Genomic DNA, 26,817 nt, shown 5'->3' on the forward strand with positions numbered 1-26,817 from the left:
GCATCGTGTACAGGAACATATGTACCGAGTATGGACTGGAGGTCCCAGGGTGAAGATGGGAGACACTTCCAAAGGTGGTCGAGAACAATCGAGCCAAGATCCTGTGGGACTTCCGGATCCAGACAGACAAGCAGGTGATGGCCAATCAACCAGACATTCAGGTGATGGATAAACAGCAGAAGACAGCTGTGGTGGTAGATGTAGCAATCCCAAGTAATGGCAACATAAGGAAAAAGGAGCATGAGAAGCTGGAGAAATACCAAAGGTTGAGGGAAGAGATAGAGAGAGTGTGGGGTGTGAAGGCAACAGTGATGCCAGTCGTGATCTGGGAGCACTGGGAGCAGTAACCCCCAAGCTGGGAGGATGGCTCCAGCAGAGACCAGGAACAACATCTGACATCTCTGTTCAAAAGAGCGCAATCCTAGGAACAGCTAAGATCCTTCGCAGAACCCTCAAGCGTCCAGGCCTCTGGTAGAGGACCCGAGCTTGAAGGAGACAGACACAATACTGCCGGGGTGGCGAGAACACAGTTTGTTTGTTTTATATATATATATATATATATATATATATATATATATATATATATATATATATATATATATATATATATATATATATTAGGGCTGGGCACGTTAACGCATTATTAACGCATTAACGCACTGCTTCTGTAACGCCGACAAATATTTTCATCAGGCGTTAATGACCGTTTTGCCGGCACATTTCGGCCAGCTGGGCATTCTTCAGGCGCCGAAAACGAGCAAAATAAAGTAAATTTCCCTTCAACACACAATCTGGCTTAATGAGGCACAATTCGACTGAATTTATCCTGTCTCTGTCTGAGGGTCAGAGATAGAATGAAGTTTGAGGAAGTGTGCGCTCAGAGGAAATGTATATACATATATACACAGTATATATATATATATATATATATATATATATATATATATATATATATATATATACATATATACACAGTATATATATATATATATATAGATAGATATATTTATATTTATATTTATATTTATATATATATATGTACACACACATATATATATATATATATACATATATATAGATAGATAGATAGATAGATATATCTCAGTGGCTCAGTGGTGGACCGTCAGGGCCTGCAAAGCCTTCTCTGCTGGCCTAAAAAGTATCTGAATTACAGACTGATGTAAATTATATTTTGTCCATAAATAATTAATAAATGATTCCAAACGGTATGTTCCAGTTCCTTTCATAGTTTTCCCGTGGTTGCGCTGCTTCCAGACATGTTTTTTTCATATTAAATCATTTAACCAATCACATTTCAGGCATCATCTGTTGCTAGGGTCAAAGAAATCTGCCCGAGGCCTTCGCTATCCGTTCTTGATGGCGCAGGGAAGTAAAGTGAAGCGTCAAACAGACAGCTGCTTCAACCAATCAGACAGTTGCTTCAACCAATCAGATTTCGAGTTGGCGACTCAGCGCCTTCTAGCTAGCTACACTAACAACAGCATATCCAGGCCCTCTGATTTACATTCACCAAGAGATACAGTAGGGGGCGGTATGCACCTAAGTTGTTGGTCGCCTACTGCAATTATTCCAAAGAAGAAGAAGAAGAAGACCTGAAGAGAAATAAAACTTATGCCAGAAATACCACAGGGCAAGCTGGACTTTAAGCCCTGGCTTTATGGAACTGAAACACACAGATAATCTATATGACAGAGCAGTTGAACTCTTTTTGAGGAAGGAAAGGAGGATGTATTTTGCTTAAATAATCGGCATTTTGGTGAGTAAAATGTTCCTCTTTTCCTAAATAAGATTGCTGTTTTATTAAGTTGTTGATGCTCATTGTATGTGCACAGATGGAGTAGGAGAATTGTGCACTTCAGCAAAGGCATTTATTCTGGCTGCACAAGTATCTATCTGCTGTGCAACAACTCTTTATGTGCATATCTGCATAATAAGAGTTTTTTTTGTAGACATGAAATAGTTATTGAGAGGTGGATTGGTTCAGGCGGATCTGTTCTGAAGGCCTTAGTGTGAAATGCACGGTCTGCCACTGATATGTATATATATATATATATATATATATATATATATATACACACACATATATATATATATACACGGTATATATATATATATATATATATATATATATATATATATATATATATATATATATATATGTATATGTATAATTCTCCTGTCACCAGTGGTGTTTTAAATTGCACTTTATTAAAAACATTATTTAGTTTATTTGATTTTTTTAATCATTTTGCATGTATTTATTTTATTGCCACATAATTTCATTCACCAGCATGTCTCTATGTATCTAAATTAAAATGCTTTTGGGTTCTTGATTTTTGTTTTGGTTTTTTGTTCGTAATGTTGATCTGAGCCTATTTGTTCATGTCGCAGCTTGATTTGTAATATTTGCTCACCCGTTCAGTGTTGTTGTCCCTGCTGTGTGTGTGCGCAGATTTACAGACATGGTAGACAGAAATATCGAGAACGGCGGTTTTCAACGCCTGAGGCACACCTCCCCTGGGGGGCGCCAGAGCACTTCAGGGGAGGCAGTCTTCACCATCACAGCAGCCTTGTGATTTGCAGATGGTCCCTGAACACCACAGCACTGAGGCTGTAATTGAGACCAATGTTTTTTCTGGTACACCAAAGACAGATTCTGAAGTGGGGCAGGAGGACAGAAGGCTCTCTGATTGGACAGTTCGACTTGCCGTCATCCAGTCAAATGAAGGTGAAAGGAAGGAAACAAGAACCGCAACCACATCTTCAAAGTCTCTCATCAGTTTTGTGTTTTGCATGTGTGAACAGGAAGTAATGATCGGTGGATGATAGGAACTTTTTTCACAAACATAAATCTTTTTTAGAAGCAGGCAGATGTTGTTCTACACATTCCCGAACTTCAACTTCTCTGGCAGATTTTTTCAAAAAAATTTTTTGAATGGATGACAAAACTTGATTTACTCATACAAACTGTGGAATTATGTGTAAACATTAGTTTAGTTTAGTTTAGTTTAGTTTAGTTTAGTTTTGTTTTGTTTTGTTTATTTGGGCATATCACATTACAAACATCTCAACAAGAATATGCAAAACCATTCAATGAAAGCCCAAAAGGAGTAGGCTGAAGCAGAAGCTTATCAGTGCCTACCCCTTCCCATATCTCACAGTTTTATCGCTGAGGGTCACATGGCAGTGTTGTTATATTTGTAGGCTATATGTTTTTTTTCATCCATACCCAGGCCATTACACAGTAACATGTGCATGTGCCTGCCTATGAATGTGTGTGTGTTATGTAGTACAAGATTCATATCCTGGCATGCCACACAAGTGTGTGTGCGTGCCTGGACATGAACTGCAACATTAACCATACATTATCATTAGCTTATTCAAGGCTAGCAAACAATACTACATATTATTACAGCATACTCAGTAGTCATACTGTGTCTGACAGTATTGTTATATGTGTGTGTTCATTATACATACCCAGGCCCATGCATCCTAACACGTGCATGTGCCTGTTTATGAGCGTGTGTGTGTTATGTCGTACAGTATTCACGTTCCAGTATTGTGTTTCTCTGGCATAGTTATCAAAAATACTGCGCTTATACAGTTTTTTGAATTGATGTATAGTTATGGCACTTTTTAGGTTCCCATCTAAACTGTTCCATAGACTTACGCCTCTCCGGGTGATACATTGGCTTTTGAGGGTCGTACGAACACACTGAACTTTTAAATTAAGCATTTGCCTGACAGTATAATTGCCCTCTCTATTAGCAAACAGACAATTTATGTTACAGGGAAGCAAATTGTTTCTTGCCTTGTAAAGTATTAACAAAGATTTCAAATTTACTAAATCCTCAAGTTTTAGAAGGCTCGATCTTAGGAACAGTGAGTTTGTATGGTCCTTGAAGCCCACACTGTGAATGATCCTGATAGCTTTTTTTTTAAAGTCTGAATAAAATCTCCAAATGGCTTCTGTAGGTATTTCCCCAAACCTCTACACAGTATGTGATATTCATTCATTAACACATACATTCGTTAACACATTAAAAAATTCATTACTTCATATTGAGTCCATGCTGAGGCTGATGAAAATAATCATGATGATGATGATGATAATGATACATTTCATTTGAAATACACTTCACATTCATAAAAATGTCCAAATGCTAAAACAGAAAACTCACATTTTTCTCTCAGGTCCAGTCCCGATGGTTCAGAGATCTGTGGGGGACACAGAGGACATTTCACACAGATATTTGTCGTTAGAATAGTGGTTTTATATCAGAATAACAATCGTAATAACAAATGTAAATGTGTGCAACAGACTTCTTACGCACAAAAAAATCTCCCCAAACGTCTTCAGTCCTCTGCCTGGTTCTTCTTCTGTCCCTCGCAGGTCGACAGAGGATGATTTCTGTGCAGCAACATACCAGGAAATCTTTTTAAAAGAGCAGTTCTGCTGTGGCTGATTTCCCTGCAAACCCAGCAAGTTGCCAGGTCCGACACTAAGTCAGCCCAAAGTCCAAATAAGATGCACGAAACCAGATTTTAAACCAAAACCAAGTCCAACAGTGCTGATCTAAAAACAAAGCAGATTCTAATGTTGTGACACACATTTAAATTAAACTCTGAAGTTTCAATTTTTTTTTCAAGAAACAAGAAAAATGTGGAAATGGTAATAATACTTAAATCTTTGAACCTTGAAGGTCTTTGAATCTTGAACCAATTTTATATTGTAGATATTCTGTACTTACAATCCAGAACTGAAAACGTGATTACATGCATTGTTATAGTAAGAAATGAAAAGCAGGTTTATTTGTAAAAGCAGTTTTGATTGGATTTTTTGAATGCTCTTTTTGAACGTTGCAGACCTGGCAACTGTGTGTGTGTGTGTGTGTGTGCGTGTGTGTGTGTGTGTGTGTGAGAGAGAGAGAGAGAGAGAGAGAGAGTCACAATTAACCACAAAAACATGTTTCACAGAAAGAAAAAGGAACCATGCAAGTTTTTAATTCCAAAATTAAATCCACATACAAATGTCCACAGAAAGAAATGTTCATAAACTCTAGATCTCAGAGATCTAGAATGTTCCAGGAGCCAGGAGCCTAAAGCGTCCCAGAAGTCGAGGTGATACGGTGTGACAGTACCAGAGAATGTTTTGGCTGAGTGACGGTCCTGTGGAATTGAGGGATCTCCATTTTATTTTCCACTGTAACACGGACATGTGCGCACCACTCCGTGTACTTCACAGCCGTGCACCATGCTTATGTCTGAGGTTTGTTTACAGCTCAGCCAATCACATACAGCCGTCATGCCGTACGGTCCTGACAGCTCCGCTACGAAGATGTTCTCCTTTGGAAGCTTTTCTCTGTGAGACGACACGTTTTCACACTGACGCTCGACTCACACTCAAAGCAACAAGCTCCAACAATGTCAGCGAGAGGCATGCACAAAAACTGTTGCAAGCAAAACACAGAGCAGCTTTTTTCATTTCAGCCACAAACACAGAGACCACAAACTGATGCTCTCCCTGACAGGAAGTGGTGAGTTCACAGGCAAATGCACGAGCTGCAGCTACTGGCTGAATCAGACCACACCGGTTTTAGTAAAAAAACAGTGAATGAATCATAGTTGTTAGCAGTGCTGTGGTGAACCCAGGGGGAGCAACATCACCCCCATGGTAACACCCTGGACCCAGCGATGGGTAAAACATCAGAAACAACACTCAAGGATGGAAATTTGACTTTTACAAATAATAAAATGATTTAAAAAGAGGAAAAAGGATTGAATTGAAGGTGTTAGTGATCAATGTAGCTGCAGCATTGCTCATTTTAAAATGATTAGTAACCTTTGAAGATTTATATTTTGAAAAAACAAACATATTTAACTTATAAAAAAAAACAATAAAATAAATAAAATAATTTAACAACTGAAAACCCAGCTTTGTTAAAGTTTTTGGAGAAAGCTGGAACTTTCACTAATAAATTAAAATAAAGAGTTGTAGTTCTTATTAAAAACATGAAACAAAGTCTCATCTTCATCTTGAAGCTGATTTTCTTCACAAAGCGGCGGATTATGAAGATGTGAGGCAGTTTCAGAGGATCACACATCAGTGAGTCGAGGTTTGACAGACAGGAAGACAAAGTGGCGTTGGTGTCCTACATGGCGTGGCAGGAGGCCTTCGTTGTCACCTCAGCGTCCCTGTCTGTTCTGGGAAGTAAGGTTTTTTTTTTTTCTTTTTTCTTCTCTGCAAAGCTCAGTTTCAGGGAATAACACAGTTTTGCAGTGTTCTGATTGGCCGATGCAGCAGGAGGGTCGCAATAATCAAGACTGATTATTTTGTGAAGAAATGTAATGTTTTTGTGTCATGACTGTAATTTATTTGAGATGAACTGGTATTTGTGAAAGTTTTAGTGGATTCTGTTGTTACAGGGACTTGGACAGTGAAGACAGAAGAACCTGCTCAGCTGTGGCGCCCTCCTGTGGTAACAAATGATACTGCAGCTTTTCAGCAGTCTAACAATGAAGCTTCCCTGCTTTGCTGAGGTCGATCGCCATGAGAGCTGGATGAGCTCCGTCACCAAGCGGCTCCTGCTCAGGTCTAAAACCTGGACACGCCGGCTGAGGACAGAGGTCGTCCTCCAGATGCAAGCCTCTGTTATCCAGCTGCACACATGATCAGCGTTGTTGTGAAGACCAGCACCGTCCTCCAACAGGTGGAAAGAGCCAGCTCCATCTCAGTCACTGGAGTTTTAAGTCTTCATGGCTGAAATGCTGCCAGCCAGCTCCGCTTGAAGACTGAGCAGTTTGGACGTAGCAAATTATAAGTACAGCAAAGTTACACAATAGTATGCTTCAGTTCAAACACAGCACAGAGGATGAATAACTGCACACATCCCCACAACCAGGACCAACCGCTGGAAAACAAACCGAAAACAGTGGAAATAAATGGGTTTCAACAGATTCAACATATTGGACACTGGATTATTGTCTTGACCAGAACTCACGTCCAAAATAGTCCACCCCTCAGGAGAAATCCAAAAAATGTATTCGTCAAACATCGGAAAAAGACTAAAGGAGGGAACAAATACTGGTGGGCTGACTTGGCCGTGCAGGAGGTACGGTATGTACGTATGCTCATAACATTTTCAAATGCTGCAAAAACAAAGAAATAGAAATCAAGACTAAAGTTGTGTGTAGTTTGCAGCTGGTCAGGGTGTTTATTAAAATATTTTTCCACTGTTATTTTGAATAATAATATAATACGAGTGATATCAAGATTGCCATCATTGCCATCCAGTGAGTCATCCTGCGTTCAAGTTCACATATTGCGGTTGCTGTTAACTGGTTTATTTTGTTCATGTTTTTTGTTAATGAGCACATTGGGTGACTTAATTAAGAGCATAACACCAGCCCCATGTTAGGGCTTCCGTGGTAAAGGGGCTCAAAAATCCAACAATTCTATATGATGAAAATATACTACAAATATAATATGACCAGAACTGGTCTTAAAGTGCATCTTTTACATGTGGATGAGTCCATCTGTGAAACACTGTGCTGATCAGCTGTCTCCAGTGTTCACTGGCATCTTCAACACTGATGAGAGAGAGAGAGAGAGAGAGAGAGAGAGAGAGAGAGAGAGAGAGAGAGAAAGAGCGCGAGAGGACATAGTGCTGTCCATGGTGCTGAAATAATATCTACAAAGATTCACGAAGTACATGGCTTACCACACAAACACTCTTTACCTTTTTCTCTCTCTCTCACTCTCTCGCTCTCTCACACACACGGACACGCTCATTCACGCACACACACACACACACACACACACACACACACACACACACACACACAATTGGCTATAATATAAACTTCTTAGTCTCTCACCTTCAGCTTTTAAAAAAATATTGTAAATATGTTGTGAGTTTTAGTTTTCAGTTCATATTTATTGTTGATGTTATATTGATGCTATATTCCTTAATTTTCTATAGTTTCGATGTTTTTATGTGTGTGCCTTTTATGTTTTTTTTTTTCGAGTCGCATCACGCCACCAACACAAATCCCTGGAATGGTTTCACTGTGCCTGACAGTAAAACCGGATTGTGATTGTGATATAACTCTATCATAGATATGTGAAACTTTTACTGGATTTGTGGAAATGAAAAAGAAAAAAGCATGAATAAAATACAACTGCAAATCTGAAACATTTTTTGATTTTTGAGGCATTTCTATGACACAGAAATCAAACAGGGAATCTCAGCAGGAGGGAGTGAGTTGCGGACAGCAGCGTCATACTCCGGTAAAGATCATCTCTAAACTGTACAGGAGGCGACAAAAGCAGCATGTGACAACCTCTCTGTGTGGGAACAGGAGTTGAGCATTCAGGTGTCACAGGGAGACTGGTATTCCCTGTAGAAAGCACAACAAACTTCCACCAGTTCTAAAAGATGGAGGGAATTCGAATGGAAGATTTTAATCCGATTTTTCATTAAGCCACACATTAAAAGCAAACAGTTGGAAAAACACCAGCAATGCAGGAGACAATGTGGGCTCACGGATGCCAACCACTCTCACATATAATCTCTCATACTGTACCAGCTAGAGTCGATGAGGAGACGTCTGATCCAGACCAATATACAGGGAGTTACAGGAGTCTCACCCGGATGTTATAAAGGAATGAATGAAAGTTGGTGTGAGAGCGATCAGGATTTACTTTGGCCAACAGCCTCAACTGATGGTTAAAGAGAATTCCATTCACAAACCTCCACAATGAAACAAGTCGGAGCGTAAAACTCATCTGAGGCTGCTGCAGGAGTTGTCTGACTCTTCCTCAAACAGCTCAGATTTTACAGTCTGAAGTGAACAAAAACTGATTTTACATGGTAAAATCTACCAAACTGAACAGTGTAGGTGCAGACAGTGATAAGACAGGATGAGGAGGAGGAGTCCAAACACACAGTGATGATTCTGCATCACATCCAGAGGAACCCTGGTTCATTGTTGAACTCTTCACACTCACGCCACTGACAATCTACAGGTCTTCTGCTGGTTCCTCTGTCACTCGATGCTGGATGACGCTGTGCTCTCCTCAGTAAATATTCAGGATTTAATCCCAGTCAAACTCCCACCTGCAGACAGATAAGAGGAAATAATCAGAGTCTCTGAAGCAGTGAGGATTTCAGTCCTGTTCAGAGCAGCAGTCATGAAGGACCACCACTGTCACACCAACACAACAAGCCTGTGGCTCCTCTGATTGGCTGACTGTGTGTCCTCTGCTGTCCAATCCTGAAGCTGCTCAGCGTTCTCCTCTCACAGCCTCTGGTAGGAACGTAGGTCGAGCTCCTTCAGGTGGGAGGGGTTGGACTTAAGAACTGAGTCCAAAGAAGAGCTGATCTTTGGCAACCTGCATCTCTCCAACCTGAATGAAGAGTGAAAACAGCAGAATCAATGAATGAACAAGAACATTTCTTTAAACAGAAACAAACAAAGCAGGTGACTTTCATTCAAAATAAAGTCCAGATCTAAAAGTTCAGAAATTGTAAAATAATCAATATGACACCAAATTAAATATTTTTAGGATTGTTCAAGTATTTTGAAAGATACTGCATTAAGAAACTGTATTCTTTGGTTTAACATTTAATTTTTTTTATGTTCTTCACCTCTAAAAACATCTGGATTTGCGCGCTCTTCCTCTTTCCAGCCATCATACACACCTGCTGTGATGCCGCAGACTGGTTCTGTCTTCATACACTTTGGAAAGACAATAAAAGATCAAAACCACATGGGGGCGCTGTGGCCTGGTTTTGGTTTATCCTGTCTGGTTTCAGGTGGGCGGTGCTGGCTGTGTTTCCAGAATCAGGGATCAGGCTGCTGATTACGCTGATTTTTCTCACCTGTGATGCCAGGTGGAGTTTATTCCCCTGATGAGCAGCGGCTCTATTCAACAGCTGCTCAGAATCCGTCAAGCTGGAGCGTAACTTCTGAATCGATTGGTATTTGATAGGTGGTTTTTGTTCTCAGTCATTTCAACCTCTGTTTCACAAAATTCTACAATGTTCCTGGACGCAAAACATCTGAAAGACTCAGGATGGAAATTTTAACTCCCCAACAATTAAAATGAGTGTTTAAAAAGTTTAACAATTGAATGGAGGGTGTCAATACAGCTACAGTATTGATAATTGTAAAAACATTAGTGAAAGACATTGGTGAAACTTACATTTTCAAGTTCTTTATTCTGAAAACAAAAACATTTGTGTTTGTAAAATGTTATACATTTTAGAAAGTACACATTTTTAATTTGTATTTCTTTGCCTATTCCACACTAGTTCCTAAAGGAAAGAAACAGTCGTTTTTTTCACTGTGCCCCACTAGTTAATGATTGTACGGAGCCCCTAAAGGGACATCAAAAAAATTATTTTTTTAAGGGAGTTCTACGTGCTCACGTAAAGCTTTTACGTGCGCACGTAGAACTTTTACGCGCTCGCGTAAAGTTGCTTACGTGAGCACTTATAACTTTTAAGGGAGCACGTAAAACTCAGCTCCAGTCCATAAGCTCCCGTCCGCGCGGATCCCTCCGGGGACATCTGCGCACAGCACTGGGTGTACACCGATCGCACCACTATAAGCATGCTCCGGAGCGCTACAGCAAACATGATTGCTGGTCTTGATTCAGCTGCACCGGCAGCGGATGGCACGGCTATATTCATGGTTCAGAAGTCCCGCAATTTTGGCAAAAAAGAAACTTTTCCGGATTCTGGATATCGATCCTCTCAGGTCTGAGGTGGAGGTAAACTAGAAAAAATTTGCAGTTCCTGAAGAAAATGCAAGTGTGAATGCTGAGCTGAAAATGCTAAACTGTAATGCAGAAAAAGCTCAAGAAGCTCAAGATGAAAAGTTGAAAAAGGTTGAAAACGCTGCAAAAAGTTGAGAAAGGTTGCAAAAATTTGAAAACGCTGCAAAAATTCGAAAGAAGTTGAAAAAGGTTGAAAACACTGCAAAAAGTTGAAAAAGGTTGAGAAAGGTTAAAAACGCTGCAAAAAGCTGAAAAGAGTAGAAAAAGGTGGTAAAAGTTTGAAAACACTGCAAAAAGTTGAAAAAGGGTCAAAAAGTTTGAAAACGCTGCAAAAAGCTGAAAAAGGTTGAAAACACTGCAAAAAGTTGGAAGGGGTTGAATTCGCTGCAAGAAGTTGAAAAGAGTAGAAAAAGGCGGTGAAAGTTTGAAAACACTGCAAAAAGTTGAAAGAAGTTAAAAAAGGTTGACAAAGTTTGAAAACGCTGCAAAAAGTTTAAAAAAAAAGTTGAAAATACAGCAAAAAGTTGAAAAAGGTTGCAAACACTGCAAAAAGCTGAAAAAGGTTGAAAAAGTATGAAAACGCTGCAAAAATGTTGAAAAAGGTTGAAAGCGCTGCAAAAAGTTGAAAAAGGTTGAAAAAGTTTGAAAACGCTGCAAAAAGTTGAAAAAGGTTGAAAAAGTTTGAAAAGGCTGCAAACACTTGAAAAATGTTGAAAAAGGTTGAAAACGCTGCAAAAAGTTGAAAAAGTTCAAAAAGGTTGAAAACGCTCCAAAAAGTTGAAAAAGGTTCAAAAATGTTGAAAACGCTGCAAAAAGTTGAAAAAGAAGCAGTAGACATCAGTAGAGTCAGTGTCAGAGTAACAGAGGATCAATAGAGCTCCAGTCTTAATGGAAAAATCCAGACTAATCAAGCAGCAGTCAGCACAACAGGTGTATCTGTTGCAATGGAGACCAGCTGCACAGCAGCCATGACAGTGAATCAGCACTTTTTAATGCAGTGCGCATGGTTGAAGAAATGGCTTTTCTCGGTGACCGAGATTCGAAATTGAAAAAGATTTTCAAACAGCCAGATTCAGAAGCCTTTCATGAATTTAATGGTGCAGGAATCATGTCTGTAGGATCATCCATTCAGCCATACCGAGGGTGCGAACATGAGTGAAGTTTTGGATTCAGGCATCTCCAAAATGCATTGGAGCGGATGGGAGAAAATCCTGCACTCTCCTCAAACAAATGACTCTGCAGAGAGAACCGTTTGAGATAGAGACAATGTGACTCAATTGTACGGGTCACAAGAAAAATTCCTACGTTTTGAGGGGTTATTGGGGAGATTGAGTCAGAAATGTGGCCATACGGACGAGAAAAGAATTTTTTTTTGGTTAAAATTCAGAGCCTCCCGCACTCTAACTGCCACTCTCCCACTCTAGCCTCTCCAATACACACCCATTGTAAACTCCAAAAAAAGCTGGAATTCTCTCTGTACTTGAAGGCTCACAGTTTAAATTTGGTAAAAGATCTTGAAATGACATCACATTCCTGAATAAAGGACAAAAATGCCTACGTTTTAAAAGTAAAATGACTTGTCCACGTGAAAGTATGACAAAGTTATAATGGTTCAAAGTTGAAGGAGTTGACGGGTCAGTTGAAGGGTTTTCCCATCCACTTCAATGTTAAAAATAATTTAAAAAGTTGAAATATTTCAAAAAGTTCAAGAAAGTTGAAAAAGTTTAAAAAGGTTGAAGAAAGGGTTTAAAAAGTTGAATAGTTTAAAAGTTGAATGGTTAAAATCGGTTAAGATTTGAAGAAGTTATAAGGTTCCAAAGTTTGAAAAAATCTCCATCCGTTAACATGGGGCAAAAAGTTGCACAAAAGTTGAAATATTTCAAAAAGTTGAAGAGATATTAAAAAGCTAGAACATAGCACCCATGTCCTTAAAAAGCTGCACAAAATGATATTTGAACGGTTCAAATCGGACAAAATTTGTAGGAGGAGAAGCGTGCCAAAAAACGGCGGAAGAAGTCAGAGGAGGAATTTAATCGTGTCAATGCCTTCAGCATTCACACAATAAGGAGGGACTCAGTGGATGACTAAAAACTGGAATTAAAGGAGGACAGAAACACTTTGGAAGAAGATCACGCTGCAATGAGCAGCGTCACCGTGGACGAACGGACACCGGCTGAGGTTTGAATAGGTCCGTTCATGTAACCCTGATATCGCAAATGATGAGGCTGACACACTTACACAGCTCATATTTTTATTGTTTCATTTATTTATGTCTCATACAGCAGCTGCACCATGGCCAGGTCCACCCCCCCCCCCCCCCCCCCCCCCAACACACACTCACCCAGTACCGGACCGGTGCTGAGCAGGACACGGGACCGAGCGGGTGCTGGTGAACCGAGAGCAGCCATCATCCTGGAAAGATAAACAGAAATCTGCCATTCATTGAAAGCAATAGTGACCAGGCTGGGGAACCAATAATCAATAATACACTGAACAAAATTAATGACAGTTTGTCGAAGTCTGAATAAAATGTTTGACTAAACGTCCACTGTCTGTATGTAATCTTCCGTCAGCTAATATGTTATATCTGCGCTACTGGCATCACATTTTATTTATAGATTTATTTTTATTCAAAAGATGACACAAAAAATATACATAAAAGAAAGTAATACATACATGAATGAAAACGGCAGAAAGAAGAATAACTTATGTCTGCCTCTTCTTTCATCAATTCATATTTTTACATATTTTCACAATATTTACAAACACCATAATCTTTTTCACCGAATTTTACACTCATTACACACACCTATTTTTTTTTTTCTCTATCTACCTCTTCTTTATCCAACCGCTTATATTCCGTCTCCAATTTCAATCATTATCTGTCATCAAAATTCAAAAACAAATTCCATTCTGTCAGAATAAAATTATGCAATGTTGGACACATAACCTCATGTGTCCAACATTGCATAATTTTCCAGTAATGTAGTCTTTACATTTCTTTTAAATGCTGTGATTGTTCGCATTTCTTTCACTTCTTTCTGAAGGGCATTGCACAGATTGGTTCCCTTAACAGTCACAGTGAGTTCCATTATTTTTGTTCTGAATATGGGGTTTTTAAAAATGTCAATCCCTTAGATTATAACAAAGTTCTTTTTGAATCTTTCTTGGATTTTTCCTGGTAACATGTTCCTATTAGCTTTATATAATATCTGAAGTATTTTATAGTCAACTATATCATCAAATTTTAAAGAATTATACTTAATGAATAGTGGGTTGGATAGGTCTCTATTTCTATTATTACTTATAATTTTCAGAGCCTTTTTTTTTTTCAAAATGAACATTGGTTGTGTATAAGTTTTACAGGTCGTCCCCTAAATTTCCACACAATAAGTTAAGTATGGAATAATTAGTGATTTATACAAGTTAAGTAATGCTGACTGATTTAAAACTGCTTTTACTTTATGTAATACTGCAATCGATTTAGCTATTTTATTTCTAATATAATTTATATGTGACTTTCAGCTAAGGTCTTTATCAATAATAACACCTAAAAATCTTGTTTTCTGTACCCTTTGAATCCCATCTATTTTAATTGATATATGTATATTATTTTCTCTATCATTAAACAATGTAAAATTAAATTTTTTAACATTTAAAACTAATTTGTTGCTGTCAAACCACTGTTTTATCTTGTTGAGTTCTACATTAACTACTTCTACTACCTCCTTTAAGTTATTTTCCTGAATAAAATCACTGATTAGATAAATCATTTGCTAAACTTATAGTATATTTACATTTCAGTCATGGTTCTTCAGGTCCCGTCTCCTCCGTCCAGCCTCCAGTCCGAGCCTCTCCTGGTTCCTACATCAAGTCCTTTCATGGCACCAGTGCATCTAAAGTAACTCCATCAGCCAGTACACTATTTTCTAAAACTACACAGGACAAAATAAAGTCACACACCATTTCGGAGCTAAACAGCACCTTTCCCTGCTGGATCTGAGCGTCTGAAATGCGCTCTGCAGCAGCGCGTGCGCACTGTTAAAACTGCGCTCTCCGTGGCAGGATCCGTCAGTTATTGAAAGTTAAAAATCCTTTATTAATCCTGTTATGAGAGTGAAATGATAGGCGCTATCCTCTAGCGCCCTCTTGTGGTTCTAGGGGGGCAAGGTTATGTTCAGAGAAATAAATGGCTGCCAGTACGTTACGAGTCGACGAGTCTCCTTCATGCCGCCGTCCCTCCAGCCAACACCCACCAAGACATGGTGTCAGAAGTCATCCGGGACAGCGGGTAAAGTAATGAAGAACCTTCTGCTGTTATCCGGAGGGAACTCACGCGGTAAGCCACAAGGGATCGGGTGCTAACGAGGAGAGCTAACCTGTTAGCATTGGCCGCTAACTAGCATGGCGGAAGACGGTGCCGTAGCAGCAGCAGTCCCTATGGCCTTTCAAGTCCCACCGCCACCAAAGTTTGACTTTAAAAAGCCAGAGGAGTGGCCAAAGTGGATTAAACGGTTCGAAAGATTCAGGATAGCTTCTGGACTCAAGCAACAGCCGGAGGAAAGCCAAGTGAACACGTTAATCTACACAATGGGAGAAGAGGCAGAGGATGTGATTACATCATTGAGCCTTACAGATGCAGAACAGAGCGACTACAAAACAATGGTGGACAAGCTGGAGAAACACTTTGTCGTAAGAAGAAATGTTATTTTTGAACGTGCAAAGTTTAACCAAAGACAACAGGAGTTAGGAGAGACCGCTGATAGCTTCATTACATCACTGTACACCCTGGCAGAGCACTGTGGCTATGGTGCACTGCACAGTGAAATGATCAAGGATAGACTCGTGGTTGGGATACGTGACAAGCGGCTCTCGGAGTCCCTGCAGATGGACCCAGAGCTCACACTGGAAAAAGCAGTCTTGAAAATCCGCCAGAGTGAGCTGGTGAAGAAACAGCAGGATCTTTTGAAGAACAACTTCAAACAAGAAAACCCTTGCAACGTGGACAGCATCAAGGTTAAAACAAAACCGTCTACAAAAACTTTTAACAAACCAGTGAAGACAACAAACCAAACCCAGGAGAGAAATACTAAACGTGACACTCAACAGTGCAGCAGATGTGGGAAAACGCCCTACCACAGCAAACACATTTGCCCAGCCAGAGATGTATTCTGCAATCAATGCAAGAAAAAAGGACACTACGCACGAGTGTGTAGGTCAGGACGGGTAAGAGAAGTTCAGGCTACAGGTGATGATGACAGTGACTGTGAAGTGGCATTTTTAGGCTCTATAGCTTCAGATAAGTCAGATGATGCATGGTTGACTACAGTAAAGATTAACAACTTGGATTGTGTGCTCAAAATAGACACTGGTGCGGACGTAACAGTACTTCCAGAAAGTGTGTACAAAACTTTAGCAGAGAAACCACAACTACAGCCAACAAAACTGAAACTGTATGGAGCAGGCATGTCACCTCTTTCAGTCAAAGGGAAGTTTACAGCTAACCTAAGCACATCTAAAAAGTCTACAGTACAAGCGGTGTATGTCGTTATAGATTTGGTGCAAGGGTTACTCAGTCGCCCAGCGAGTGTAGCTCTCGGGTTGGTGGCTAGAGTCGAGGCAGTGTCACTCACATCTGTGGAGGTGGTGAAACAGCATTTTCCAAAATTATTCAGTGGTTTAGGCAAAATGGAGGGGGAATACAAAATCGAGCTAAAAGATGATGCTAGGCCATTTGCTCTCACAACCCCACGACGTGTCCCACGACTGCTGTTACCCAAAGTCAAAAAGGAACTAGCCCGCATGGAGGAGCTTGGGGTAATCTCAAGAGTGGAACAGCCCACAGACTGGTGTGCCGGGATGGTCCCGGTCCCAAAAAAAATGGAGGACGAGGTACGTGTGTGTGTCGACCTTACACAACTGAATAACTCTGTGAAACGAGAACGACACATGCTCCCGTCAGTTGAACACACCCTTGGACAGCTCCAGAACGCCAAAATATTCTCAAAACTTGATGCAAACTCCGGATTTTGGCAAATTCCTTTGTCCAGGGAATCAGCACTGCTAACTACGTTTATCACACCATTTGGGAGATTCTGTTTCAACAGACTGTGTTTTGGTATTTCTTCTGCCCCTGAACATTTTCAGAAATGGATGTCAAAGCTCCTGGAAGGGCTCGATGGTGTGGTCTGCCAGATGGACGACATACTGGTGTACGCAGAAACGCAGGCTCAACACGACACACGACTGGAGGCAGTTCTGCAACGTCTCGAAAAGGCAAGAGTCACACTGAAAAGTGAGAAATGTGAGTTTTCTAAGACGTCTATTAAATTCTTGGGACAGATAATAGACAGTGCGGGAGTGAAAGCAGACCCAGATAAAGTGAAAGCAGTCAGCAATATGGAGGCTCCTACAGATGTCAGTGGCGTGAGGCGGTTCTTGGGGATGGTTAATCATTTGGGAAAATACCTTTCTCACCTTGCTGAGAAGACACAGCCACTGAGAGACCTTCTAAGCAGTAAGAACATGTGGTGCTGGGGTGAAATGCAACAGAAAGCGTTTGGCACAATCAAGTCCGAACTGAGCAGTTCCCCAAACTTAACTCTATACGACCCCAGAGCTCTGACTACCATTTCTGCTGATGCATCTTCATTCGGACTCGGAGCGGTGCTACTGCAAAAACAAGAAGACGGTGCGATCAAACCTGTTGCATTTGCTTCAAGAGCACTCAGCCCAACAGAACAAAGATACGCTCAGATTGAGAAGGAGGCCCTTGCCATAACGTGGGCATGTGAGCGGTTCTCAGACTTCCTGATTGGCATTGAGTTCCACATTGAAACTGATCATAAGCCCTTAGTACCACTTTTGGGCTCAAAGAATCTTGATGAGCTACCACCACGCGTACAAAGACTCAGGATGAGATTGATGAGGTATTCTTTTTCCATCTCACATGTACCGGGTAAAAGCATAGCGACAGCAGATGTGCTGTCCAGAGCACCTGACAAGACTTTGTGTGACGAAACACTTCGAGACGAAATTGATTTGTATGTCCATCAAATCATCACAAATCGTCCTGCTACAGAGAAAAGATTAGAACAAATACGGGAACACCAAGATAAAGACGACGTTGTAAAACAAGTGAAACACTACTGTGGGAATGGATGGCCAGACAAACACAGAATACCAGGACCATGCTTCCCCTTTCACCAACACGCTGGCGACCTCACTATTGAAGATGGCCTACTGTTAAAGGGGACACGCATAGTCATTCCCAAGTCACTACAAAAAGACATTTTGGAACGTTTACACACAGGTCACCAAGGCATCGCAAAGTCCAGAGAGCGAGCAAGGCAATCAGTATGGTGGCCAGGACTCAGTGCACAACTACAGAAGCTTGTATCTGAATGTGACACATGTGCAAAGGAGAGACCACTCCACAGAGAAACCCTGCTGCCCACAGAGTTCCCAACACATCCGTGGCAGTTGGTTGGTGTTGATCTCTTTGATTGGAATAACAGTCAGTACTTGCTCTTAGTGGACTATTTCAGCAGATTCATAGAAGTGGCTAAGTTAACACATACTACTTCTACTGCTGTGATTGAAAACATGAAGTCCATATTTGCAAGACATGGCATCCCAATGGAGGTTCGGAGTGACAATGGCCCACAGTTTTCGTCTGATACTTTCCAACAATTTGCTTCAGAGTGGGGCTTTGCTCACACCACCTCGAGTCCAAGATTTCCGCAAAGCAATGGCGAAGCTGAAAGAGCTGTGAGAATGGTGAAAAACCTTCTGAAAAAAGAGAGTGACCCCTATCTCGCGCTCATGGCATATCGGGCCGCTCCACTCTCAAATGGCCACAGCCCCGCAGAACTTCTGATGGGAAGAAAACTCCGTACTACAGTGCCCATCCTTCCAGCCTGTCTCGTTCCTGGGTGGACAGACATCTCTGCTCTGAGAGAGCGGGAAAGGACAGAGAGAAACAAGCAGCGAAAATGGTTCAACAACAGACACAGAGCACAGGATCTGTCAGAACTACATCCGGGAGATCAGGTTTGGATTACGGACATGAAAGAAAATGGGACAGTCTCAAGCAAAGCGGCCATGCCATGGTCGTACCTGGTCCAGTCCCCCAGAGGACTACTGCGACGCAACCGGAGTCATCTCATCACACTCACAGGGACTAAAACTGAACCTGAGGACTTTTCCAATCCTGTTGTGCCGGAGCATAACAACTCAACCCTGCAGACATTGGATGTTCCACGACGCCTTACTTCAAATGACAACGCAGGCGAAAGGCGCTATCCTACCAGAGAGAGAAATCCTCCGAGGTACCTTAAGGACTTTGACCTAGGTAGAAGGTGCTCTCGAACACCTGAGTGACCGGCCCGGGGCAGAATAATCCCCTCACTCAGTTGAAGGCATGGGAAGTCTACCCCACCTTCATAGTTAGTTCATGGCTTCAGAAAATGTAAATATTATTTGTTGACACCAGAGTTACATTGCAAACATTAAAAGAATGTAATTATTTTCCAGTTAACACAAAGTTACAGTAAAGCAAGAATGTTCAGAAATACTTTGAATGAGACAGAATGTGTATAAATTGTGTTTAAATATTTTGATGTGACATTATTGCACATACTGTACTCAGAAAGGGGGATGTTATGAGAGTGAATTGATAGGCGCTATCCTCTAGCGCCCTCTTGTGGTTCTAGGGGGGCAAGGTTATGTTCAGAGAAATAAATGGCTGCCAGTACGTTACGAGTCGACGAGTCTCCTTCATTCCGCCGTCCCTCCAGCCAACACCCACCAAGACAAATCCCACAAGAGGAAATTTTATTAGATATTCTTTAAGAGCATTAGTTTTTTTTTAAAATATACATTCACTTTTGAATCTGTACTGAATATGTGCTGCTTGTGTTTTACGACATGTTGGAGGTTCGCTTTATAATTACGCCGCCAGGTTTTTCTGTGCTGCACCGCAAATCCACACTGACTCAAACTTATGTACATGATGTCAGACCTGATTTCATCTTTCCATACCATTATCATATTGATAAATAGAACATAATAGAATAGAATAGACTTTATTTATCTCACCACGGAGAAATTTCAAGTTACAGAGGCTAGAACACACATGGGGGTGCAACAAAGCGATTGAAATGTGCAAATAAAAAGTAAGAATAATTTTGAATCTTAACAATAATACCAGAAATCCAAGATCTAACTTTATATATAACATGAAAATATAAAAGGAGCTATATGCACAAATGCCGATCTCGTCTTTCATATGGCAGTGCACCCTTGTGCCGTTTTATGATCGATTAATAAATGAGAGGCTGGCCTCGGAGTCTTTTATTGACTAAGCTACAGCCTGATGGCTTCACAGACTCACTTTTCAATGTTAACTTCGGTACTGGTTTGTTTGCTGTAGCACTCTGGAGCATGCGTATGGGTGTGACCGGTGTACACCCAATGCTGTGCGCAGATGTCCCCGGAGGAATCTGCGCGGACGGGAGCGTACAGACGGGAGCTGAGTTTTACGTGCTCCCTTAAAAGTTATAAGTGCTCACGTAAACAACTTTACGTGCTCCCTTAAAAGCTTTACGTGCGCACGTAGAACTTTTGCGCGCTCGCATAAAAGTTCTACGTGCTCACGTGAACAACTTTACGCTCGCGTAAAAGTTCTACGTGCTCACGTAAACAACTTTACGCGAGCACGTAAAAGTTCTACGTGCGCACGTAAAAGCTTTACGTGAGCACGTAGAACTCCCTAAAAAAAATTATTTTTTTGATGTCCCTTTAGGGGCTCCGTATATTTTTCTCCTTCGCGTTTGTTTTTTTTTCTCCGTCGCGTTTGTATTTTTCTCCTTCGTGTTTCACTTTCTCTCCTTCGCGTTTGTATTTTTCTCCTACACATTTATTTTTTTAAGGAACACTTTTGTCTTTTTTGCTGTTGACTTTGTCTTTTTTCTCCTCTGAGCTGTTTTTCAAACACGCACTGCGTCTTTGGCCCGAGAATGTTTGCGGAATAAACTGTCTGCAGAAGTTTCGGGTAGGACCGCTTTAAGAGATGCACAGAGAAACGTGAAGAGGACTAACTAAGCTCTGAAAGTGTAAAAAGAGCAAACGCACACGATTTCCCTCCGTTGTAGCGTCATGCGCCCAAGGAGTTTCGTATGTTTCTGTTTTGTTTGTTGTTTGTGTGGACTATTATGGTGATAGTTTGTGATTCTTTGCAGCTAATGTGGCTACAATTTCATGTAAAGGCTTGGGCGACTTTTAATAATCACAACTCAAACAGCAGGGCTGAAAATACATGGAGATGGTTCCAACCATACGTCATTGGTTCCAACAGATGGACGCAATCTATGGCTACTGACAGCGGAAGGGACACGGCGCCGCTTGAGTCACCGATGGAGGGTAAAGGTGAGATTTTAGTGAACAGAATTTGTTACAAGGTAGGAAAATGTGTTATCTGGATTGACAGTTTGTGTAAGAATGTATTTAGACTCTGCTACTCTCAGGAGTTTACAGTCATTGTCCTCGGAGTCACGTAATCACACTCAGAATGCCAGCAGTAAACGCTGCTGATGGCAAGTGTACTGCTTGATATTGAACAAACCCCCCGGACGAAGTTTCAGCTTCTGAGGCACTTTTAATTTAAGCATATGCATAAAGATCCTGAATCTGACTCTTTTCTTACACATAATGAAATTAAATATGTTTTTCTCTTCAGTATTATGTAAAAAATGACATGAGAAAGTCAATATTAAAACCCTTGAATTGACTGTAAACTCAAGTTGTTTTTTTGTACAGTTTTTTGACAGCATTATTAAAGTTATCACACACGTTTTAAAGCCCCTCTTAAGGAGGAAGTTAGATTTTCGAATCGATTTTCAAATATGTTAGGGCTGAGTTTGAATCACAATGACTTGACTTTATTGTTCTTTGTGTGTGTGTATTCTGTTTCACTCAGTGAGGACAGTTTGGTCTCCCCATCTGAACTCCCAGACTCACTGCCAAAACAGCAGCACCATCCTCTGAGCCGGCCAGAGCATCAACACCAGCACCACCTTCTCCACCTGCACAGGGACCGTCTCCTCCACCTGCTGCTCTGCACCGTAGGTTTCCTTCCAACTGTTTCTTCATACAGCTTTATAAATACATGGACATATATTTTCTAAATTGCACAGGGGGAAATCCAGTTTCTATTCAGTAACAGACACTGATATATCAAGACAAAAGCCTCAATCAAAATGTGAAGGCTCATCTGAATCTCTCTGTATATTTATACATTTTCTTAAAGTCACACACCGGTATAAATGCAGTAATTGGATTTGTAAAAGAGTGTGTAATTTTAAGGAGTTACAGAAAACCATCAAAACTAGGAGATGATGAGGGATTGAACAACATTTAATATCAGTTTCCATCACTCTGTTTCGGCCACAGAACCAGGACCCTGTTCCAGCCAGACGTCTCTGCTATCCTGACAGAAACCCTTTCTGAGGATCTTGAGCAGCAGAGGCAGAACCGGGTCCAACTTTGAACATCTGAACGGCTCCTCAGCGATGCTGGAGAATCCAGGGAGCTGGAAGGAAGACATTGACGCCATGCTGCTTTCATTTCGGCCATTCTGGGTTCTGACAGGACCTGCTCAACACGGAGGAGGCCGGGGACCATGAGAACCATTAATAACACAACTGCATTTGTTTTGTTGTGGAGTTGTAATTGATATCAATAATCAATAAAGTTTTTATTTAAGCTTGTTTTACTCTCTCCTGTTGTAAACAATATGACAAAATTGTTACGTGAAATATTTTGAATCATGTATGGAAACAACAGATCTGCAAAAGCACAACAAATTTATTGAACTACAGGTTGAAAAAACACAAAGGTCAATATTGAGTGAACTTAAATCAGCAATCATTATCAACATACTTTTATGCTGCAGTACAAAACAGTTTTTATATCTTTACAATCGATCAACTCTGGTTCAATTGACGACAGGGAGAATCTGTTCAAAACTCAGTCGTCCTTAATAGTGATTGATCAGATGGTGCATCAGAATATCCTATGCCTCATTTCCTGTTTCTACATCTTTACCACTCCACCTGTGGGCTCCGGGGCTGCTGAACCAGGAACATCCCTCCACCGCTCAGCTGAGAAGCTGGAACCGTTTCATCCTCCACTGCAGCTCTGATGTGGGTCCAGACGACAGGCCTGGTCCAGCTGCTCCTGATAGGACAGAACCTCTGAAAGAAACACAGTATATGCAAGGAAATTACTTAACAATAAAGATGTCATTTGGACTTTTTAATAGATATCAGAACGAGTTATCATGACTACTACTGGTACTATCAATAATACAACTAACTTCCACAAATATCTAAAATAATGAAATGTAAAATGATATTCTCCTTCACACCTTGACGTCACCAGGCAAGACATGAACAGTCCCCCAATTGATGTGGAATAATGCTTTGTTTTCAAAGTTCTCAGGAACACAGTGTGAAGGCCGCTCTGTTTTGTCTGAAGTCACTTGGAAACAGCGTCTGCTAGTCTCGTGAGATCTAGCTATATGACCTGGCATGGCCGGAAGTCATGCCAGAGTTGGGTTGGATTCTCCTCGGAGCAACAGCCTTGCTCTCAATCAGCTGATTTGTGTGTGCTTCCTCTGCAATCCTCAATAAATCCTCCTTGTGCAGCGTCAACACCTTGACTCGTCATCTTTGGCTCTGATTCACCAAAAATTCCACAACAGTTTGGGGGCTCGTCCGGGATTTCAAAGGTAAATTAAAACCACAGAACATGGCTTCACACCCTGACCCCCCTGCTGACAGGCACTCTGTGCTTTATTCACCAGCAGCAGAATGTGACGCATGTACTACGCATCCGTCGCCCCGAACCAAAACCTGCTGCAGTGATAATCTCTGCTGGAGCATCAGCTGCTCACAGACTATTTAGGAGCCCAGGAACCCAGTCAGGAGTCTGCAAGAGAAATAAGCATCAGGGTGAAACCGTGATCCACGTGTCCAAACCAGAATACCTGTAGAGAACCGTCCCTTCTCTTGGAATAGAGATGACAGGGCGGTCCGTAGCCAGGTAATCCCAGACCAGAGGCTGATGTTTAGTCTTCTTCCAGATGTTAACCCTCACGTGACATTGTCTCTGTTCACTCCAGTCCTGCAGAAACATCCTTGTGTGGTTGTTTCGAACACAGAGTCTACAGCTGCAAACCAAAAATCCAGTGACGACAGCATTCTGCCAGACCTAGAAAAGACAACGTCTCTTCTTTTAGTCTGTAGCGGCAGATTAGACCACAGTTCAGGTCTTCCCGAAGACCAGGACCGGTTCTTCTCCTCCAGATCCTCTCCTCCAGAACGTGTCCAAGGAACGTCACTTTCAGCTGCAGCTGGGCTCAGGATGCTCGGCGGCCTCCCTCAGGGAGATGGTTCAGGAGTAGAACAGTGTCAGGCTCTTCAAGCTTCCTTCAACCTTTTGGTGTGAAAACATCATCCTCATACTGTATCAGAGTTCCACCTGACAGGTCCAGATCCAGATCCCCTCACTGCCAATGCATAAACTCCCAGACTAGAGACAAAGTCCTGGGCCAAATGTGAAGCATTATTTACCTTTTTAGGTGAATGCAGGCAAATATTGCCTTTCAGGATCCAATCTGAGTGAAAATAATGCAGCAGACAGGTCAGACAGGTCAACGACTGGATAGTAGCATGAGTCAGAGGTCCAAAAGACAAAATGATTTTAACATCAGCAGATTTTGAAGTAGAAGATAGTACAGTTCAGTTGATTTCCATAAAATCTTGGAAAAAATGTCCACCCATCAGGTCCTCTTCATCTTGGTGTAAAAAGACTTGGTAATAAACATCACTGAATCATTCAATGACTTCATAAGACATTCAATACCTCCCATGACTTCTGGACAAACATTCTATTGTCTATCTCTAGCAGTTAGACATTTAGCTCCAGTGTGATTCTGTGAGATTTAGTCAATGCTAAATCTGAGTAATCTCTTTATAGTTAGTCCACAAATTCTCCAATTAAATCAAATAAAGGTGCCAATGTAATTCATTTCAGTAGATTTCAAAGTTAGGAATGTAGATTCATAGACAGTAACAAATTCTTGTAGCACAGTCATGTAAAAACATTGTCATGCTAGTTTCGTTATGTCGAAGGGGAAGGTCGAGATAAACCTGTTGCTTCTGTCTCCCCCTTCACTCAGTTTGAAAACCCGGAATGTGACCTCCAAGTTATTTCATTGAAACTGTATTGAAACAAATTCATTTAATTAATTCACTTAAATTCTTCACCCAACTGAGCAATTGGTTGATAATTAAACCCACTAAAACTAGAAGCTCCACACCCTGTGTTCAGGTTACAGTGATGTGGGGGAGAAGTGACCATCATGGAGGCTTCCTGCTGCCTCTGGTTCAGTCTGATCAGGACGGTTCAGCCCGTCGACCCACTGATATCTTCCTAGTGACTTATAAAACAAACAAAACACATAATTCATTCAAAAGCTAAAAAAGTAAGGAATTTAAAACTCTTTAAAGTCTAATCTCTCTTCCCCCCAGTGTGTGTGTTCATGGCCTGACCTTGTCGCGGTCATGCTGCCTCATATTTTCCATCACGTTGCAGTACGCCGTTATCACGTCCGATGTTTTCACGTCCGATGTTTTCACGTCGTAATCAAACCCACCGCCTCCACAGCCTCCTCCCAGCCAGCCACCCAGCCACCAGGAGCAGCCCTCTCCAAGAATGCGTCCACTGCTTTCGCAGTCACAACATCTCCCCTCCTGTATGGAAAGTCTCAGCAGAACAGAAGAACAGAGAATCACCACACATGTCATCATCATAGAAAAACCAATTTTCTCGCTAAAATCTGAGTTTCATCACTCCTGTGTGTGTGCGTGTGTATGTCTGCACTTCCCGCTGCTGACCGAGCTTCTCCCTCCCGGTCGGCTGGTGCAGTGCAGCTGGCCGTGAGGATCGGGGCTGTGGATCGGAGCGGCGAGTGCCTGTACAGGACTTTATAACAAAACAAACACTCAAAAGAGAAAAACATATTAGTATATTATCATATTTGTCTATCAAACAGTGTGACTGGTGGACCTTCGTCTCCATTCTCTCACTAGTGCTGATATTTTCTCTGGATTGTTTTCTGTTCAAGGTCCTCGGCTCCTCAGCAGTCTGATGAGGAGGAACCACTGAAAGAACTGCTTCTTGTCAGTTCACTTTGGAGGATTTAAAATAGTGTGGAAATTTTGTCAAAGAAAATAGACTGCCTCTCAAATTCAGCAAATTCAGGTTGTCTTTTCTCTTTAACACAATCATGAATAATCATCCTGAGAGTTTGTCCTCAGGGAACCATCCTCAAACCTGTCAATGACCCAAGCAGTGACCTCTGACCCTGCATGCAGCTGGCAGTCTTGGAGAAATCAGTTTTCTCTCAAACAGGCCTGAATCACATGCTCTACAGCATTATCCAGGAAACGGTTCACAGGTGGAACTTCTGGCCTCTGCCCACCTACTGAAGATGGAAAAGAAAAGAAACTTATTTTGACAAACTTCCAGAGGCAGAGGTTTCTGAAAATTTAGCACTGAAGTACAAATACTGCTACATTGATTAATGCTCAATGACCCGCAAAAGTACCAGTATCAGAAAATACTTATGAGTGCAAAGCATGTCTCTAGACAAACTGCTCAAAGTATTGTTACTTTTAACCAATGGATGTTTTGTGTTGTCAGTAGCAGACATCTTATTTGATTCTTCTGATAAAATACTGCATTCAAAGTTTGTTCCTCAGAGGAATAATGAAAAACTATGCCAAGACAGCTTGTCTTGTGACCAAATGTAGATATAAGCAGGAATCTATTTCTATTGTATTCCCTCTCTTTAGGAAAAGGTTACTGTTTTTCCTTATTTTGGTTTAAGCTGCAGATGAATTCGATTTTTAGATTAATTAATTTTTAAGATTGCAGAGTGAATCTCT

At 41.2% G+C, this 26,817-nt stretch overlaps 2 protein-coding genes across 4 annotated transcripts in view; both read right to left on the reverse strand.

The window, feature by feature from the left end:
- The window catches only part of LOC115382558 (ribonuclease inhibitor-like), a 350,185-nt gene that overhangs the window by 306,309 nt on the left and 17,059 nt on the right, over window positions 1-26,817 (reverse strand). The window contains exon 6 of the mRNA XM_030084339.1: window positions 9,059-9,106. The gene's annotated coding sequence lies outside the window, so the exon portion shown is untranslated. The remainder of the gene's footprint in view (window positions 1-9,058; window positions 9,107-26,817) is intronic.
- On the reverse strand, window positions 9,061-26,206 carry LOC115381733 (uncharacterized). Of its 3 annotated transcripts, XM_030083327.1 has the most exons (4): window positions 25,420-26,206; window positions 22,918-23,058; window positions 13,146-13,216; window positions 9,061-9,430 (listed from the first exon to the last, which is right to left on the reverse strand). In XM_030083327.1, the coding sequence occupies exons 1-4, from the start codon at window positions 25,678-25,680 to the stop codon at window positions 9,322-9,324; spliced, it is 582 nt and encodes a 193-aa protein (XP_029939187.1). In that variant the 5' UTR covers window positions 25,681-26,206; the 3' UTR covers window positions 9,061-9,321. The 3 variants fall into 3 exon arrangements, with proteins under 3 accessions (XP_029939187.1, XP_029939195.1, XP_029939179.1); XM_030083335.1 differs by lacking the exons at window positions 9,061-9,430; window positions 13,146-13,216 and adding an exon at window positions 21,202-22,394; XM_030083319.1 differs by lacking the exons at window positions 9,061-9,430; window positions 13,146-13,216 and adding an exon at window positions 21,202-22,456.

The sequence above is a fragment of the Salarias fasciatus genome, chromosome 3, assembly GCF_902148845.1.
Source record: "Salarias fasciatus chromosome 3, fSalaFa1.1, whole genome shotgun sequence".
NCBI lineage: Eukaryota > Metazoa > Chordata > Actinopteri > Blenniiformes > Blenniidae > Salarias > Salarias fasciatus.

Bases quoted from the DNA above. Each gene is read 5' to 3' on its own strand.
- LOC115381733 (XM_030083319.1), bottom strand. From the start codon at position 25,680: ATGATGATGACATGTGTGGTGATTCTCTGTTCTTCTGTTCTGCTGAGA. The intron at 23,059-25,419 runs GTCAGGCCATGA...TGTTTCTTTCAG, and splicing joins GGCAGCATGACCGCGACAAG to AGGTTCTGTCCTATCAGGAG. The intron at 22,457-22,917 runs GTGGAGTGGTAA...CGTGTTGAGCAG, and splicing joins AGCAGCCCCGGAGCCCACAG to GTCCTGTCAGAACCCAGAAT.